Source organism: Falco biarmicus, chromosome 11, assembly GCF_023638135.1.
Source record: "Falco biarmicus isolate bFalBia1 chromosome 11, bFalBia1.pri, whole genome shotgun sequence".
Taxonomy (NCBI): Eukaryota; Metazoa; Chordata; class Aves; order Falconiformes; family Falconidae; genus Falco; species Falco biarmicus.
Window position 1 is genome coordinate 26,275,369 of NC_079298.1, and position 20,818 is coordinate 26,296,186.

Here is a 20,818-nt window from a genome sequence, read left to right on the forward strand (position 1 = left end):
CTTCCCATATGGAAAATAAAGGGGTTTTTTGGTGTTAATGAAGTGAAAAAGTAACCTTTTGGGGAAACAAGTTATTTCTTCTTTATAATTTGAGAAGAGAATTATACATTTCAGCTAACATAATAACTTGCTAAAATCATAGGAAATGAACAATTCTAATAATTTACTGGGGTAGTTTTTTCTTTCAAAGTCTATAAAATATTTCTTTCTTGTACAATGTATACTATAGTGTCACACAGAGCATAGTGACACATTGTGTATCATCTTTTCATAATAGACAGGTTGATTATAAAATCATGACTCAGATCTCATAAGTGTTTTTTTTAAAAGCAGTTGGACCATTCATTTTGGATGTTTTTGGGTTTTTTTCAATTTTCCATTGATGAAAATATTGATGACTCATTTATAGAAATATTTCAAAAAATGTAATATTACAAAGTGTATGTTGCTCTGCAAATTCAAAATTATGCTTCACATACAAGTAGTAGATCTTTTTAAAATGACATTTTACAAGCATCAGCAGAGTTGACAGTCTAATACAGCAATATATTTCTTTGCAGCTGAACTAATGAGTCTCCTGGCACACCTATCAAATTAAATTTATAAGACTCTCCACTCTTATTACAGGGCTAACTGCAAAAGCTAATGCTTTGTGGGTTATAACAAGAAGCATTTCAAAACAAATATGGCTTTATTGTAATTTATGACAGCAAAGAAGCATCTTAAAAGAACGCTTTAAGTATGGTCCAGCTTCCTCTTTTGGGGGGTAATGATTCACATTTCAAAGTAACACGATTATAGTTTGGTACTACTAACCATTTTAAACGTACCAAGAATGAAAGGTTCAGATACTGAGGATGCAATTGTGTTTCAGGGTTTTTTCCCCAGATATGCTTCAGTCTGAGGAATGATCTCTGTAAGAAAATCCAGACTTGACTGGATTTTATTCATAACAAATCATCCTCAAATCTATGGAAATGTCAATCACTTCCCTTTGATAAAAACCTATAGTTCTCATTCTTAGAATCCGCTGGTGACAAGCAATCATAGTTTTGCTCTCGGCCCCCTTAAATTTCAAAAATAAAATACCTGGAGCAGTAGGTGGTATTTTAGCACTCTCTGCATTGGAACCACTAGAAGATCCCGCAATGTAAACTTCCCATTATTGGCCCTCTTGGAACATTCCTAGTTCAAAGCAGAAGAAACAATAAGACAAGAGACTTAGAAAATAAAAATATTCAAGTGTTATATATGACAATTCAGTAATACATAGGCCAAGCAACTATATTAAGCTTAAGATAAAGAATATCAACAAAATGAAGGAAAACAGTTGATATGGCAATAGCTAAGCAAAAAAAGACTGGGTCTAGAGCCACATTCTTATATATTTCAGCTGCATAAGGGCAGAATAAACATCACAGACAACAGCAATTGGGCATTCCATTGAACTAAAAAAAAGACATTGCCTATAAGCACAGCAAAGGTGGCAAATATTACAACTATCTTCAAAAAAAAGCAAAAGATATTCTATAATCCTAGAAACTATAAACCAGTCAGTCTCACTCCAGCCACTGCAAAAATTACAGACAAAGTCCTCTTGGAAGCAGTTTCTGGGCACATGAAGAAGGTGACTAGAAATTTCCAGCATGGATTTACCACAGGTAAATCTATGCTTTACCTACTTGTCTGCTTTCCATGCCAATGAAATGGCTAGAACTCCAAATGGGTCGGGAGAGTCTACCTTGATTTTTCCATGGCTTTCAACATCATCTCCTGCAGCATCCCGATATCCACATTGGGATGCTATGTTCCAGATGAATAAACTACTAGGTGTATGAAAAGCTGGCTAGATCCCGAGACTCAGAAAGAGCAGTGACTGTTTCCTACGCTACCTGAGGGACAGCTGCAAACATAGCTCCTCAGAGGCCCATCCAGGGACCCCTCCATTTTAATGTCTTTAGTAGTGATCTGCAGGAAAAGACAGAGGACATCCACAGCAAGTCTGCAGGGAACAGCAGACTGGAGGTACAGGTGACACTTTTCAGGCCATGTCCAAAAGGAACCTCACACGAAGGCAACAAGGTGAAGGCTGAATCCTTCCTAGTATGCACTAACCAGAGACGCACTAACCCTGAGGGCTGACCAGCTCAGGGGTCGTGGCAGACAGCAAGCCCTGTGAGGCTGTGGAACCAGGGCTTGTTCAGCTTTGAGGTCCCTCCCAACCTGAGCAATTCTGCAATTCTGCATTCTGAGATGTCACGATTAACAGAAAGGTATGGCTGATGATCACTTCTCAGAAAAAAAAAAAAACTTAACCCTACTAATGTCAGTGGCAAAGATTCACTTTAGTGCCATGATGTATACCACAACAGCTCACATATTCATTTGATCAGAGGCTCCAAAAAATTGAAAGAAGCAGCACATTCACATGTGTGTGTGTATAAATATATATATATATAAAATGTATATACACAAGTTAAAAAATACTGATACCTCTAACTTCAATTTAACATCTTCTTTTGTCTTAGAGATGTTGTCCAAGCATGATATCGCTATCTCCACTTGACTGCAGTACTGTCCATAAATAACCAATCTAAATCAAAACAAGAGATAAAGAATAAAAGGCACATATGTTTATTTAGCAAAAATCCTTGATCATTTTTCACAAATACATGGTTAACAACCCTCCTTTTAAATGGCGCAGTGCCTAAATAAGCAAGGATAGGATTTAGCCACAGACTTACAATAGGCAGCACGACTAACAAGGAAAAATATTTAGAAGAATACAATTTTGCTCTACCTTCAAAATGCTGTACAATCATTGCAATTTCCTTTAATATTCACATGTATATGTTCTGATAAATATAGGACTCATTAAAAAGCAGCACAACTGTTGTTTAATAGAACAACAGTCTGTAGCATTTATAACACTGTAGATTTCCAAGGTTGTAAAGAATAAATTCAGTCCTAACAGGATCAATTACAACTATCCTTTACAGAACTTGTAGGTTACCCAAACTGATCCATCTCCATCAGCTTCTACCATGTTATATCCTGTGAACTCTCAGATAAAAGTAATAGTGTATGAAAACTCAAGAAATTTTCAGGAGTTATCAAGGCCAGCAATGCTTCATCAAGGAGTGTCTTTTATGACAGGAGTTTCTTGCCCCTGTTTGGAGTACTTCTTTCTGCTAGTCCAAATGCAAAGAGCGCTGTTTCCTTTCACTTTTTCAAATATTTCTTGAGGTCATTCCTTCTGTATGCTTCAGATCCCTTTTTTTTTTTTTTTTTTTTGGGGGGGGGGGGGGGGCGGGGGCGGTGTCCTATGAGCTTTCCATTGAGGTCTCAAATTTCTTTTTCTCTCACCTAATCTTTGCCATTTTTCTTTTCTTTTTCTATTCTTTTTTTTTTTTTTTTTCACAATTAAAGTGATGATACCGATTTAACACTTACAAGTTCTGATTGTTTTTAATCACTACATGGTTAAGACACTGAGTCTACCTCTGTTTCCTCTTTTTATAATACAAATCTGAGGTTTCTTCTCAGTGCCCTTCACTTCCTTTTTAGCACACATTTCAGACAAACTTTTGAAAGACAAGCATTTTCCAGAACAATTTTTTCTCCCCTGATTCCCTCCTACAGCAGCAGAAAGTCTAACAGCCTGGGAAATAACTACGTCCTGCTCCAAAAAAAGCTGAGACAGAGGGTCTTGAAAGGCAAGACTGTTCATGGGCAGCCTGGGGCACCCTCCTCCCTCAGAAAACAACTCTCCACTCCAATGTTTTCCAGATGCTGCTGTCGAATTTCTCACAAACCTATTATTACTGCAACAATCCTCCTTCCCCATCACCTCAAGCAAATCCAGTTAGCTTCCTCATGTCTTTCCCACTCCAGTCCCAGAAGGAACTAATTTTTACCCAGGTTAAAAGGGTTACTTCAAGGCAGTCCACAGTACAAGTGTTTTTCAGCTAAATACCACAGGCATAAAAGTTCATCTGTACAGTCCAGCAGCTGTTCAGTGCTGGCAGAAAAAACAATGTGAAAAGGTGGATAAAAAAATGGCAATTAGCCTACAGGGCATGGCATGCTGCCACAGCTATTCTGTTATCAGCTTGGCTGTTTTTCACAGTTTGAAGGCAGAGTGTGTTTGCTTTACTGTCACACCTTTGACTGCAGGGTACAGTAAGACCCTAGTCTCCTCTCTTCTCTTTTGCACCTGCTTTCTCTTCTTTCAAGTTATGACCTCTTCTGTTTTCTGTAGCCTGGAATAGCCGTAATATATATCCTTGCCTTATTTTGCCCCTTCCCATTTTATAACATTTTCCCTGTTAAACAGTACACATACATGCTATGAAATACCTGGGATTCTTTGCATTAAAAAAAATGCCGTGAACAAGAAGCTACTTAAGTTTTGTTCAAAATACAGATGTTACCTGTCTAGTAACAATATTGCCAAAACTAGGGGTAAGAAGAGGGAGGGCTCTTCTCCATAGCAAGAGGTTACGTTTTGACTTCCAGGCTCAGAACACCAAATACTAGTTTAACAAGTATATTCACACTGAATTCAATCCTGTTTCAGAAATACTCAAGCAAAAACATAATAAAAAATACTTTACCAAATTGAGCATAGATTATCACAATTAGTAAAAGTGCATAAAACTTACCTTTCCTTGTAGTTAATAAAAATTTGATATAGGTTCTGATCATTTTTGTTAACAATGGAATCATTGATGTCCTGTGTTAGATTCCTGTGAATTTTCACCAAATCCTTAAAAAAAGCAATGGGAGGGGGAAAGGTTTTTCAAAACAGAAAAACTTAAAGCTTTGAATATAACAATACGTTATTTCATGTTAGACCCATTAATTTCAATAAAATTGAAAACCGATCATTTGAGAGTAGTACCTAATTTCAAGGTTTGCCACATCTTCCGTATAGTGCGACAAGAAAAACTAAACTCCAAGAACTACCTATTAGAGACTAATTTATTCTAGCTTGGAACGTGCGCTGTTAATTCATCTTCATTTTATAATGATAATTTTAAAATTAAGTAAGTCAAGTAAATGCTTTAGTGACAAGATAAAGTAATAATTCATGTCCCTGAGCTGTGAAAAATTAGTTTTGTACATTACATTGACCAATTAGTGATGTTCTAGTGCCAAGTTAACTGCAATCATAATGAGTTTCCCAATACAGCAGGCAACTAATGGATGAAAGGCAAGAATATTGCAGAAGGATTTGCTCCCCGAGTATAGCAGCAACTCACCTTACTTGTTCACTACTAGACAAAAACCTGTAAGCAACTATAGCAGATTACATCAGCCTTAATACTGCATGGAGAGTGTCAAAGAATTCACAAGAAAAAGTAAAAACAGGTTAAAGTTTTGAAATCATGATAACTGACTAAGTGGTGTACAGACCACCGTAATGAAAAAATAGAGGACATTAAAAAAAAAAAAAAGCCATTGAAGATGGTTTAATGCAGTAAATTATATACCACAAAAATAGTATGCAACATTGAGTTGCAAACTAAGTGAAAACAACTTATACTGATGAAAAGTAGGAGTACAAGAGTACACGCAAGGTCAATCACATCACAGGTGAGGGAGAAAAAAATTAAACCAGATCAAATTCAGTTGATAGCAACTGTATAGCCTTAAGGACCTGGGAGTTCTGTTGGACAGCAGGTTGCCCACAAGCCAGCAGTGTACCCTTGTGGCCAATAAGGCAAATGGGATCCTGGGGTGCGTCAGGAGGACTGTGGCCAGCAGGTCAAGGGAGGTGATCCTGCCCCTCTGCTTGGCCCTGGTGAAGGCTTATCTGGAGCACTGTGTCCAGTTCTGGGCTCCCCAGTTCAGGAGAGAGAGGGAACTACCAGGGGCAGGGGGCAGCAGGCAGCGGAGGGCTACAAAGGGGATGAGGGGGCTGGAGCATCCCCCTTATGAGGAAAGGCTGGGAGAGCTGGGGCTGTTTAGCCTGGGGAAGAGAAGGCTGAGAGGGGATCTTATCAATGGCTACAAATACCTGAAGGAGGAGTGTTAAGAGGACGGGGCCAGGCTCTTTTCAGTGGTGGCCAGCAACAGGACAAGGGGCAACAGGCACAAACTGAAGCATAGGAAGTTTGTTCTGAATATGAGCAAAAAACTTCTTTACCTTGAGGGTGACAGAGCACTGGAACAGGTTGCCCAGAGAGGCTGGGCAGTCTCCTTCTCTGGAGACATTCAAAAACTGCCTGGACACAACCCTGTGCAACCTGCTCTAGGTGACCCTGCAGGGAGTTGGACTAGATGATCTCCAGAGACCCCTTCCAACCCTGACCATTCTGTAATTCCATTATACCCTCAGATTCTTAAGTTGTGGCAGACAAAGACATTATTAGACAAATGCTTTCCAATTACAGAAATGCTTCCCAATTAATATATTACAGGAGAACATTTTCTCAGGAACACACAGGGACTCAATAAGCAACCCCCCTGAAAAACAGCTTAGTGCTAATGGGGCAAAATGTCTTTTTGAGCTTCTATCTCCAATTCAAAGTTTTAAATTAAACTGATGTTAACTTCATTAACAGTTAATGAAAGTTCCAACACTTCAGTTATCTGTTACACATACATACAGAGTGAAAGAGCTGGAAATACGTCCACATCATATGTCTCAATTCAAATGCATGCATAGGTGTAAATACAAATGCATCTATATATGTGTGCACACATACACAGATGTACATACAACTGCATATATATGTACATATATATATACACAGATATATATGCACACAGCTACACACACAAATATAGAACTATACATACGTTTCACAGGACAGAACTCTGAAATCTGAGCCCTAAAGAAAGGCACGCTCTTAGACTGCTGAGTAGTTTGGGGTTGTTGATTTGTTGGTATTTTTTCTTAAAAATAAAATATATTTTGATATCAGCAGATGACTGTTCAGCAAGCATCTTTCAGCGTCTATATAAGGAATGCAGCATCACCCTAAAGCACCGATCCTTCACCACAACCCTTTAACAGAATCAAATCCATCCTGTTCTAAGAACACCGCACTTGCTCTTCACGTCGCAGTTTGCTGTAGAGCTCTGTGCAACAGCTATTTTTAGTTTAAAACAAGGTTCCACTGCCCTCCAGCCTTCCTGCTGAGGAACTGCCGCAGAGACAAGGTCTCGGCAGACGAAGTGTTTGCACATATTTTTGGTTTAGGCAAGTCCTGGGAATCTTTTAATGTTTTTGTATGCCTATGAAATGTTAGTGGAGTAAGAAATTAGCACCATCCTGTAACATCCGAATACTGAATGCTGATAATGAAAATCAAAGTAAAACAATGTATATGTAACAGTTTACTACATGCCTTCCTAGATTCAAATAAATAGGTTTTGCTCTTTTTACGCCTGTTACCTGATTGCCTTACATTTCTTTAATGAGCAGTGAGTAGGTTGACCTCTCAGTTCGTGCTTACAGCATATAAGCCCTTTTTTTATACCTCTGTGCAGTGTTCCACGTTGGCTAGCTTTAGCTCTTTCAATATATGTAACCCAACAACATCCCTGGGCACATTGATCCTTAGGGAAGAGGTTTACAGTAACTTAGGTAGGGCACACTAGGGCCTTATTTGCAATGAATAAAAAACAATGTAGGACAGAATTTTTTTATTATTTTTTTTTCAAAAGCAAAGATATCTCTATGGGCAGCTAACATACTTCAAGATGACAAGTAGGTTACTGATATCTGCAGCAGTATTTTGGACTAATATTCAAAAAGAGAAGGAAATCACAGCAAGTGAGATTCAGGGTGAAAACTTTAATAGCAGGACAGATATGGCAAGGTGTACCAAGTATCATCATCAATGTAACAACTCTTAATTTTACTTCTGTCAGGTTGAAACAGTTGATGGAACAGCAACTAAAACATTCTGAAAGGCCAGGTTCCCACAGAATAAAAAAATTCCCAACACCTCTTCCCTACAGCCCTGAGAACCTGTGGGATGTGCCAGAGATGGCCAAAACAGAGGTGATCTTTTACAGGTAGTAAAGGTTTGATGCAGCCCATGGTCCACACTATGGGGACCCTTTCTTTACAGTGTACCTCACTGAAAAACATTCATTTGCCTGTGTTAAGAGAGGCTTCAGACCATGTCTGATGTCTTCCTTTTAAGTCAGATAAAAACATCTGCTGAAAACTAAAAAATTTACCTAAATTGTCATGTGTTATGATTAGGCGAAAAATAAATGGAACAAAGTAATAATCACAGAAACATTTACGCTTTCAGTCAAATAAAGAGATCTCCCAGATACTTCACAGAGAATTTTCTTATCCTTTCCAGTGCCAGATTCTGAATCCAAAACTGTGCATTATCTTAACTTTAAAACTTCTTCACTGATGACAGAGCCAGGGTAGATAAAAGGATTTGCAGAGTGTCTATAGAAATCCTTACAAAAGCATCACTCAGCATACAGTGGTAGGCAACCTAACAGTACAACTTCGTATCATCTCTACAATACCAGCATATGTTAGCAGATCACCCATCTTCTATAAATTATTAGCTTCTAAGGGTCAAAGATACTCCAGTTTATAACTACTCACTCTCTGACATGATAATACTATTTCTCTTATCCTATTCCCCTCAAGCAGGAAAAAAAAAAAATTAAATACACATCTTTTTATCAACTACCCTAATATTTACATAAATGCATTGTACATTATATTTCAAATAATCATTTTGTGCAGTGACATACAACACAAAGATATCACCTTGTATCTGTTCATTAAATATGCAATTACTTACAGGAATGTTGATGAAAACAGTATCAAACTCTGATGCTGACAGAAATCTTTTCAATGGTACCATGAAAAACTGCAAGGAGAAAACAATTTTATATATATATTTGACCATGTCATTACATTTTCTAGACTGCTATAAAAATACGTAAGTTGTGATTCTATTAGTATCTTACTTTCTCTATCGATTCCAGAGTTTCAGTGTATTTCTCTTCAGTTTGCTTTATTTCAGCAAGACAACAGCTTCTTATGTCATTTTCAGTATATTTCTGCAATTACAATGGAGTCAAGTTTAAAGTCTATAACAGGCACCTAATAGATAATAAATGTATTTACTTGTTTAGAATTAAGCAATTAGGATAACTGCTTCCTGAAATTTTCTGAGTACTGCAGTCTCCGAAGATGACAGCAATAACCAAGAATATTTTAATGTTCAATTAGCTGATGGCTTTAAGAGTTTTACTAAAATTCAGCATCAAAGGAGTATTATGAAAAGTTAATGTTTAGACATAAAATGCTAAACTCTCTGCATGTACTCCAGAAGCTGAAATACAAGGTCACATTTAATTTACATCCAGACTGAGAAATCTTATTTGATATACTCAGCAGTTAATAATTCCATTAAACTTAATGGGGCTAAATCACGTAAGTAACTTTGCATTGCCATAAATATTGGATTCAGTCTAATCCCTGCACTTATTTACAGTTTTCCCCTTTTCTCAAGGGAAGCTTTCTCTTCAGACACAATGCCAGTATGTTCTCCAGTCAGTGCAGTGACCTCAAAGTTCAGCTCCTCCATAGGTATGTATGTGTCTTCAACGAGATCCTGGGATTTTTTCCAAGTAAATCACCAGACTTCTAGGAAATTGGACTAACTATGAGCGCAGGACTTTATAAAAACAGTTTACAGGCACTGTTACTGAAGATCAGATTTACAGTATTACAGGTTCAATAACTTGTAAACCTGATTTCAAATAAGAGTAAATACCTGGAAGAAGGTATGGAAGCATTCATGTCAAGCAAGACTCAAAATATCTGGAGTCATGTAAGTCAGCTTGGAGATCTGACACAGTAACTGGATAGGCTCTTACAATTAAAAGTAATAATATATCCAAAATGTTTTCTCCAAAAACAACAATAAGCAGTGGCTTAATAAGCAACAGTACTATCACATCCTGTCTGAAGCCTATTTATCAGTTTGTAACACCCTTCCAAGGCATCCTTCAGCATATCCCTAACTGTATCTTACCTTTATTCTACCCAATGCAGGGAATTCACATACTGCACATAATACGCCTGATTATAGGTGTTACTCAAATACAGGAATAGTCAGGACTAGAAATTTAGTACTGCAGTTCTTTCTGTTCAGGAAAAGATTTTTAGCTTTTGAAAGAAAGGCTTCTTCTCTCCTCCAGCAACAGCAAAACTTCTAGACTGAAATTTTAACAATTAGCTCTTAGCATGTCCAAGAGCTAGACTGCTTCTACCCCCTTTCTCTGCTAGCACTCTACTTGACACACCTGCTAAGCCTACCACAGCCAACAGCAAGCAGCACTTACACTCTTCATGAGCGACATACAGCTCCCATGATATTCTTGGCCACCTATGAAGAGTGGGAAATGTATTCCTACAGCCTAAACTAGACACCAAGCTGTGAATCATACAGGCACGTAAAGCTTCAACACTGCTCACACTTTGATTGCTGTTTTGATGTATCTCCTTATCCTTCTCTGCCTCCATGTGACTCTACAAGCAGCTCCTGCAACTGGAACTCGGTTTCTGACTCTCATCTACCAGGTGCTGCATTGTCTCAGAAATTACTCTTTAAAACCCAGTTAGTGCAGTTCTTAATTTCCCCACAACAAACATTGAAGTGCCAGCCTTATCAGCTGGGGATAGAAGTAACCATTTCGCAAAAATATAGTCTGTCATTATCAGTAAAAACATACTTTGTGAGCATCTGATCAATCTCATCTCAAAATCTACCATTTATTCCCAAATTCTTTAGCAGGGGAAGCAGGCACTGTCACAGTTAGCCATAGATAATTAATCTCAATAACATACTAGAATTTGACATTATCCAGGCTTTTTGTTATTTTTCACATTTACCATTGGAAGCCCAATACTGTTCAAATTACTTGCAGTATTTGTACCAATACAGAAGTTGTTGTGCCCAGTAGGAGTTGATATTCATTTGCAAAATGTGCAGGTTTGTTGTTTACCAACTCTCATATAGGTGATGCAAACAAAATCCTGGGATTCCATTTAAAACCACTCACTTCAGTTTTGCGCTCACCTAACCAAAGCCGATCATTCACATAGGCACTTCAGGCAGAAATTAACGTATCAACTTTCTGTCCGTACCAAAAACTTCTAGAATTTGAGTGCAATAAACAAAAGGAGACAGGAAATAAGAAATCATGTGTCTACCAGTACAAGTGAGGAAAAAAGCCTTTGAAGGTTAGCTACTGCTACAGAAAAAGTAACCTGAACAGTTAACATCAGAAGATAATGACAATAAATCAAGGATAAGGGAGATGTAAAGCATTTTGGCTTCTACTGGAGACTCTGAAAAGCATTGGGTTCTTCTAAAAATCTACTTGAAGATTGTCCTGGGCTAGTGTTTTCACATGCAAGGAATTCTCACATAGGATTCAAAAGGAAGAACTGCGCAAAGTCATCATACAGTGTATTTATAAACCTGAGAGGAAATTATCACATATCAGAAATAATTACCGCATTCAAGAAAGCTGACACAGCAAAACAATTGCAATGCCTCCATTCATTACATGTTGTGGAAAAAATATTTTGCTGTACCATGTTTTCAGTTTTCATTTATTTTCTATAAGAAACAAATGAAAGTCTGATCTGAAGTATCTAGGCTAAGATACAACTAAAATTAGAACGTGAGAGTTCTGATTGCTATAATAATCATTTGCTAGAAACACAGATATGCGAGAGTGACATTTGCAACAGGAAAGAATCAGAGAAAGTTTAGACACTACCAACTGCCAGAGATTACCAACTGTTACAGTTGAAGGGGAAAAAAAAAAAAAAAAACACCCACACTCATTATGTGAAAGCCAAAACTTAATGCGTTTTGAGTTTCAGTATAAAATAAAAAGTCAAAACGATCACAGTAAAGATTTCCTATGATTCAAACACTTTTCTAAAACATCCTGCCTGCAAGCGAATGTGACTTCATTAGATAAAGAACAGTGTTTTTTCAACTCATTTTTTTAATTTGGTTTCTATTGAATAACTCAAATGTTAGGAGGTAAACAACATGAAGCAAAATGTGAAAAACTAAGATAACTTTCTACTTATCTCATCCTTGATTTACATGCATTACGTGCAGGATTTTGTATTAACAGAAAAAGAGGCTTGAAAACAATGTTGTTATACTCAAAGCAATAGAGATTAAAGCAACCAGTGATCTTCCCAAAGACAAGACAGTGGTAAGTTTGGGGAATTATCACAAAAGCAGAGATCACCAATCACATGAGATATCTCCTATACTTGTACTGAAGAGATACACAAGGTAAGAACAAAACCAAAATGGTATGTATCAGGTCTGGCTGAGCCCCACAGCAGCCCTCATAGCGCTGTGCTGAGCGGGGCTCACACAGCATCAAGGCTGTCTCTACAACCTCCCTCCCTTCCCCCCACCAGTAGGCTGGAGGTGGGCAAGATACTGAGAGGGGACATAGTCAGGACAGCTGACCCAAAGTGGCCGACGGAATATTCCATACTATATGATGTCTGCTCAGATATAAAAGCTAAGAGAAACAAGGAGGAAGAGGGGGCTGGGGCACTCATTTACAGTGTTTGTCTTCCAGAGCACCCGCTACGCGTGCTGAAGCCCTGCTTCCTGGGAAGTGGCCAAACATCACCTGCTGATGGCAAGTAGAGAATAGCATCTTTTGGTTTTCCTTCACTTCCACATGCATGACTTGCTATAGCTTTATTAAACTGCCTTTATCTTGACCCACAAGTGGGTTTTTTCATCTTATTTTCTCCCCCACTGTTCTGCTGAGAAGGGGAATGATAGAGCAGCTTGGTGGGCACCTGGCGTCCAGCCACAGTCAACCCATTGCACAACAAACAAAAAACAACCAAAAAAAAAGATTAAGATCATTAGAATTTCTTGTTTCTTCACATAATTATATTATTAAAAAGCAACACAGAAAAGTACAGGCAAGTTTCCAACTTAAGAAAACAGGACACACAACATACATTCATGTCAATGTAGAGGAAGAAACAGCTGTCCTAAAAAACATCCTGTCATGGCCACAGACGAACTTTTTCCAGATCAGAAAGCACACCTCTGAGGAAGGTCAGACATATACATTAAGGCTTCTCCCAATTAGCAGGCAAATTTTATTGCCTAAGTTTAGGGGGTTTTCAAGCCAGTTTTGAAAAGTGACCACGGCACCTTTATATGATAAAGTAAATAAGCTACTTATCCTATTCTCAGTAAGAACAACCTAACAATCAACAAAAACTACATTATTGAATAAGCAGGAATTTCATTGGTATGAAACAATTTTATCAGTTGTCTTTGTCAAATTAGTTGTCCAAATTATGGCTGAAACAACAGCATTTCACAAAAGTATAACTCCATTTTGGAAGCAGGACAGTTAGAAGTAAGCAGTTAACTTAATTGCTCTTAAAATAGCCGATAAATTTTACTATTCATAACTGGGAAATTTAACAAAATCTGTAACTATTGTATTTAATTTCAAAATTACATTTCTTTTAAAAATTACCATAGTTAGTGTTTGACCCCTTGCCAAAACAACCTGCAAAGTCTTACACGGGAAATAATGCACTGTACATGACAGGTCCAGACGCAACTGAGCACGAGTGAAGTTTCAGCGAAACTAGCTATAAAGATATAATTTCACAATTATTAACTTTCAAAAATAGAACTAGTATTGTTTGAAAATAGCTAGAAATTGGAAAACATACAGGTTGCTGTGCTGCGTCATCTTTCATTAGGTCTTCATAAACCTCCCCACCTTCATCTTCTCCGTAGACACAATCATACAACTCCTCATCTTCATCAACACCAGTTTCACTGAAAGGAAAACACAATTTAAAAAAGCTGTGCAGAACAGGCAAATTGCTGTCAGCTCTGCTGATGTGGGACCACTCCTCATAGGAAAACATTTCTACAGTAAACAAACGGACTAATTGTTAGAACTATCTAATGAAAAGAACTCATTAAGGGAAATTAAGTCCATTAATTTTCTTTCCCCAATGCATTTAAAATACAGTTGTACAAAATCAACACAACACTGAAGACTGCATGAATTTACAACCACACAGGATCAAAATCAGGCACCAAAAGCAGCTTGTCAGGCCAGCTGGGTCACAAGGAGCTGCCCAGCTGCTCCCTTCAGCCCTTTCCCCACCACATCCAGTGAAAGGGAGGTGCCCCTCCTCACTGCCTGGCCTTCCACTGCACCCGTACGTGAGACACTGCTACAGGTCTGCGTCCTGCCTAAAGAAAGGAGTTTCTGGGTAAAATACACTAAAGGCTGCAGAGCCAGCAGCTGAGACTCCGTACACCCACACCGTAAGCCAGCATCTTGATCACCTCGTGGCAACCTTCAGCTACCCCAAAATGAAAATAGCAACCTTTCCAACTGAAAGTCAGACAGCTCAACAAAACAGTGCATGCACAAGAAGTGTCCTCCTACTCCCTAGAGTACAGGAATACCTCAGCATGAAGTCAATGCTCAACTCTACCCACAGCTAATTCAACTTCGTTAGCCAGTCCTGCTGGAGTTTTGCCTGCTTTGCACTAGGACCATAGCAAGCCTGTAATTGTCTCTTTCACCCACATTTCTTAGGGTAGGTCTCCAAAAGAACTCTAAAAGATACTGAAAGTAGTCCAGTCATCGTAATACAGAAACTTGATGAGATGTGCTGATAATTTTGAGATTATTACTATTGGAAGACAACTTCTTTTTATTTTGATAATTTTGAGATTACTACTACTGGAAGTCCTTCAGAGTGAAAAATTGAGGATCAGTCCACTAGAACTAGGAAGGGCAGCCGTTCCTGTAAGTGAATTGTCAGTACTCAAGAACAGGACATCAGAAGCTCTATGGGCAGAGACTAATCATTTCAAAGGAATCAGAATGAATGAGAATTGCTACAACTCAGCGGCCACCTGGACTACTTGGAAATGCCAGACAAAATCACTATGACTATAATCAGGACTATATACAAAAGCCAATGTATTTTTAATTTCTCATAAAATATAGTCTTGTTTTTAATTGAGAACATCAGAAGGATAAAATAAGGAAGAATTGGAAGTTTCAGTAGATGGAATGATTAAAAAATATATTAGGGGATTCAACATAAAATTCAACAGAAATTCCTCACATCCCTTCCTTTTCCAGATACCATGCCCCAGGAGAGCTAGAAAACTCAGGTGCTCCAGGTTAGTCTAACATTTCAGCTTGCACCAGTGATGATGGTGTGTTCACATTTTACATTAAATACTGGCAGCTGTGTCAGGTGCAGCAGATACACTTCATTTGACCACCTACGCTCCAGGGAACAAAAGCAGGCAAAAAGGCAGAGTAAGGATAGAAACATTTAACTGCTGCAGCTCTTTCTGACAGAAAGCCTTAAATTCATTCTAAATTCTTTAGACACCATTTAAATTCAAGGACAATTAAATTAATTTTAGTCAAATACACTTACTAATTAAGAGAAACTAAAATATGTGGGCCATCTGCTTCATTCACTAGCACTTTCTTTTCTTACGAAGAGAGTACTTCTTTAATTGCTTCCTCCACAATTGAGACACGTAACTATCAAATTCCAGTGAATAACATTTGTATTTTGATGCAAAAGAAGAGCTACACATCTCAATTTCTTTAGTATGATTTGTTAATTTTTTAATTTTTTTTTACATCAAGGACTGTCTCCCAGTACTGAATCTGTATGCCTGTTTAAGAACTGATGATAGAAATATTTTCAAACAATGCTAATCCCACCACATCTATGAGATGAGGACATCACCTCTAGTGCACTTGGGTGTCAGAGGTGTCTGCAACTCCTACCTTCTGCACATTCAGCTACACAGAGTGAAAACCAGCTATCTACGAGACAGCCAGTCAGCTGCAGAAGACAAGGATGAGCTTTGCAGGGAAGGTGATAAACTGAGCAGCACCAGCCGTGGTAGGGTTTCCCCTCCTTACAGGCAGTAAAGAAACAAATCCACCATGTGAACAGCAGCTACCTCACCACATTGCAGCAAGCGACATACAACACGGCCGGAGCCAAGACAGAGCCAGATGAGCACTAGTGAGGTAAGCACTGGTAAACTTTGGGACAGTGAGCTCTGATCCTAGCTCTTACTCAGCGTGATTCCCAATGGATCCTGAGAGATCCTAGCCACAGCATACAAGAGTAGTTCTTCCTGGCAATTTTTTATGCCCGGATGCATTTATCTCACCAGTCTGCAAAATAAAGCTGCAGTCTACCATTCAATACTACACAGTACATTCATGTATATCTTGCTCGTACCTCAAAGCTGAAGTGAAAACTGCCAATAATTAATCATCCCACAAACACTGACACAGAGAGGTAAAGGCATTCCATGTGAAGAATTTCATTGACTTCAGGGAGATGACTCACTTGAGTTATGATCCAAAGTGTATTTTCTTTTCAAGTTCAAGACTATTTCCTTGGGTCCCTTACAACTAGTATTGTAATTCTATGAAAGCATTCTCATAGTACAGGCAAATAATTTAAAAACTCATTCATTATTTACTTTGCTACCAACACCTTCTATGAAACATGCTTCCTTACATATATGAATGTATTACAATCATTCATATAAGCTTTCATTATTAATTCTTCCTGGTCAGCACAATGGCTAACAAAATCTTTTAGAATCAAATAAATATCCAATTCTCATAAAAAGTATGTGTTGCATAACATATAAATAATAGCATGCAACTGAAAGCCAAAATCTTTAATTTAACTATGGATTTACAACATACTCTATTAAATCAGGAAGACCTTTGTAAACATCTTCATCATCAACGCTTTCTTCTGTAGGGAAGGGCCTGTGGAAAGAAAAATAGCATGAGTTATAAACAGCACTAGTCTAATCACAGTGAGGTTTTGTTCTGTTTCTAAAATTCTCACACAGATTACTGTATGTTAATATATTTGTATTTTCCCCACTTTCTCTGAGGACCAATATCTGTGTATTTTGACTTCTGTATATGAATTGATACTTAATATAATAAAAAACCCTACTAGATGGAGTTGTTATAAATCACCATGAATACACATCATTGACATTTTTTCAGCTGAGAATATTAACTCCTCTCTTTAGCACAAGACATGGTTTACAGGACTGGTTAGGGTATTTTGTCTATGTTTTAAAAGCATCATCCATTCATTTATGGTAATCAAACCATTCAAAAAGATGGAGAACACAAAACATGAAATCTTTCACCTGCTTCCACAGTCCACAATTACAGTTTCTGAGGTTAGGTTTGGTTTGGTTGGGGTCTTCTGGTTTCTTTTGGAAAATGAGAATCTCACAAACTTGGCAGTTTTGCTGAATTTTAGAATGGAGAAAAGAAAACCCATTTGTCTTTACATAGATCAGTACTGCATTAGCCTGACTTACGATCCATGTGTCACAACTATCACACAAGTTCTGAAATACTAACTGCTCATTTGTTCACCTTGTGTTTCAGCACAAGAAGTAAAGGCGGTTCAGGCACTTCAGTAAGCATGCCAGAGGTAGAAAATACCTTTCAGAGCTCCTCAAAGGTGCATAGCCTTGGTTAGCTGTCCGCTGGGCAATCTGGTTTATAACCAGGGGACACTGCCTATACTGTCTGTAACAACTTTTCCAAGGAGCATCACGCAAAAAGCATTATTCCCACTACTTACTAGAGCAATAACATACCTTATTCCTGTGCCTAATGCAATAGGAGTACGAGAAAGTTTTGAAAGCGTTTCTATCACCTGGAGAAGAAGGAACCATGATTAGTTGTAGAACAGAAGCAATAAAATATTTTGTTCTCGATTGTTTAATTATCAGAAAAGTTATCTCACATGGAATTATATAGACTGTGCCAAACTGGCTGTGCCAAACACTGAGTGCGTTGAACTTCCCCAGATTTCCCAGGAGCTGGTGTTTAGTGCTTTTGAACTGGGGAATGTGACGGGAGCGCAAAGAGAGGCGAAGGGAAATCTCGTATTTACAAGTTTTAGCACAAGTAAAAGCCAATTTAAGTGAATTTAAAACCAGATCATGTATGTCAAAAATCAGACAGACAATCAATTTGCAACTGGGATCAAATTTTATCTTACAGACTGCTCTGAGGACTTTTTTATTATTATTATTATTATTATTGGAGCTCCAGAAAGAAAATATGAAAGTATTAATTTGAGCTTTTCCTAACAGTGGCCAGAAGAGGGAGCCAAATGCCAAATCAGCAGAAAGCCACCTTCCTCTTCAGGGCTGCCTCGCAACAGAGAAGTAAGCTCTTGGCAGGCAACAGTTAAGACGCTGTACATTTGAGCCCATAAGCTTTGCTTATCTTCAGAAGCTAGTAGCAGTCTGGAAGATCTCATTCTAAGAAAATACCTCCTGTAAGTGCTCATGGTTATGCAACAGGAGAGGGAGAACATTAGGGAGGGCAGAACACACGTACATACAGTCACAGAGATGGAGTTATTTTGCTGTCAGCTGTAATAATACAAGACCAGTTTGTACTCTGCCTAGCATGTCCCCTCTGTCACAAATATTCTCTCTTATTTTGAGCACTATCAGATTGGCAAGCCTTACTTGCTAGAGAGAGGGGGGGGGGGGGGGAAAAGAGAGAGACAAAATTACACCATCTGAATTTCCATACTTCCGATGCCAAGTCTCCCCTGAACTTCCCAAAAGTTTCACGTTGGGTCTTTGCAGCTTAAAATCCATATTAAGCCAAACTGAAATCTCCAAAGGAGGTTTTTATCGGTAGTATCAAAATTCAGTATAGTAATTCTACATTCCATTGGCATTTGGGAATAATCTCTACAATTAAAGCTGTTTATTCTTGAAGTTTAATTACAAGACTAACCAGACCATAAAACACACAGCTAAAAGTACATCTCTCAAAGGAAGGACACTGACATATTTACGCAGGAGAATGACAAAGTAAAAACCACAGAGAATAGTCACCAACTACAGAGCTTAAACTGAAGTTACAAAGCCTCCAAAAGTGATTCAGGTCTCATATGCAGGCAAGCAAAACTCAGAACGAACTAAAGTTATACTACTCCTGTGAAAGGAACATTCGGGGTTCATTTAAGCTGCTGTGAAAATTTATGTCACAGAAAATCTGGTTTTGCCTTACAGAAATGTCGAAGAATAATAAAATCAGATAAATATGCTAGGAATATAATCAAAGGTATGGGCACATACATTCCCCTATGAATAGAAGAACTGTAATACAGCCTAGAATAAGTTTTGGAAGTTTTGAATAAAAATTGATTGAATAAACAGTAAGTTAATAAAAACTATTTCACATTAGTCAAAAGGGAAAAAAGGGAAAAAAAGACTCCTTTAAGAAGTCTTGCTGTCGCAGGTGAGTTCTGGTTTCTGTATCACACAAAAACCTGCGTCTGCACACATGTGAGAATCCCAGTGCAAGACTGCAAGGACTGCTAAACTGCACGAGGCAAGACACCATGGGAAGTTAACTGAAAATACAATAGCTAGGAAAATGATCTGTCGTGACACATGGGTGTACAGTGATTGGCAAAATCACAGCAAAGAAGGTTTAATGATTTTCAAACCAGAGAGGGGCAATTCTCATGAACTAAATATCCCTTTCTTGTTTCAACGTGTTATTTTCCAGCACGCAGAAAACCTTTTGCAAACTATTCCACCCACACAAACCCTTTTCCTTAGAAGGATTCTCACTTATCTAGCATAATCAAACCCAGCAGAAGTATGGCTTACTCTTCACAGCAAATTATGGTTGCTTCAAGATAACACAAAAAAAATCTGTACAACAAAAAATTACGAATTTTAGGAAGACAACTAGCAAACGTTACTCCCAAAATGTTCCACCAGGTGACACTAACACAAACAAAAGCAAGAATTACTAATTAAGAGGAATAGAAAAACTTTTTCAGGAACTGATGTGAAACCTTCTGGGGGGGAGGAGTGGAGAAAGAAAAACCTCCACACACTGAGGAAGCCAGAAGACTGTTCAAGAACATGCACACAGAGAAGAGAGAGAAAGGAACTATACAGCTAGAGACAACAGAAAACTACTAATAATTTTCACTGCTCTTAGACTGGAGAAGGTCTGGCACTGCAGGAAGAGCAAACCAACATGCTCAGAAGCTAATGCACAGATTTTTATCAGAAACTACATTCTGGATAAGAAGAAAATGGTAATCATCACAGCAGCTGTCAGTATCTCAGAGACACAATGCCTTCTCCAGAAGTATGTGGTCACCCTGGCATCATGAAAGGGGAAGGGTAATGGGTGGGCAAAGATCACTATTCTTCTATTTCAAAACAAAGCAATTAACAGCTTAAGGCCAATAACCACCTCAATATTTAAGATTAAAACACATAACTGAAAACAAACATAACTTCCACAAAATAAAAGGTAATGCTTGCCCATTGAGCACGCCTATTAAAGCACAGCTTAAAACATTGTTCTGTCAAGAAACAGAATGGTTTATACTGAGGTGTCTTTTTCTTGCTGTTGTCGTTTCCTTAATGAATTCTGAGAAAATGTCAGGAATACTTACACAAGTAATCATATGTGAAACTATCCCTTCTGGTCAACACACAATTTCAGCATCACATACGTGTAAATGTATTTGCTCCAACATGAAGTGGGGCAAAGATTCTCCCTCCACGTGAAATTTCACTTCTTTGGTTCTGAGCCACTACATGAACTCTCAATAAGAGTTCCTGAATTTCTAGGTCCACGGGGAAAGTCACAGTTACATATGGGATGAGTTGTCAGAAAACAA

The 20,818-nt window shown here is 38.1% G+C and overlaps 1 protein-coding gene across 2 annotated transcripts in view; it reads right to left on the reverse strand.

The window, feature by feature from the left end:
* VAV3 (vav guanine nucleotide exchange factor 3) overlaps positions 1-20,818 on the reverse strand; it is a 172,739-nt gene that overhangs the window by 91,296 nt on the left and 60,625 nt on the right. For both annotated transcript variants that reach the window (XM_056355518.1, XM_056355517.1), the window contains exons 3-10: positions 17,739-17,797; positions 16,813-16,878; positions 13,757-13,865; positions 8,962-9,054; positions 8,793-8,861; positions 4,665-4,768; positions 2,494-2,593; positions 1,090-1,185 (exon numbers count right to left, since the gene is read on the reverse strand). In XM_056355518.1, coding sequence (XP_056211493.1) covers positions 1,090-1,185; positions 2,494-2,593; positions 4,665-4,768; positions 8,793-8,861; positions 8,962-9,054; positions 13,757-13,865; positions 16,813-16,878; positions 17,739-17,797 — 696 coding nt within the window. The remainder of the gene's footprint in view (positions 1-1,089; positions 1,186-2,493; positions 2,594-4,664; positions 4,769-8,792; positions 8,862-8,961; positions 9,055-13,756; positions 13,866-16,812; positions 16,879-17,738; positions 17,798-20,818) is intronic.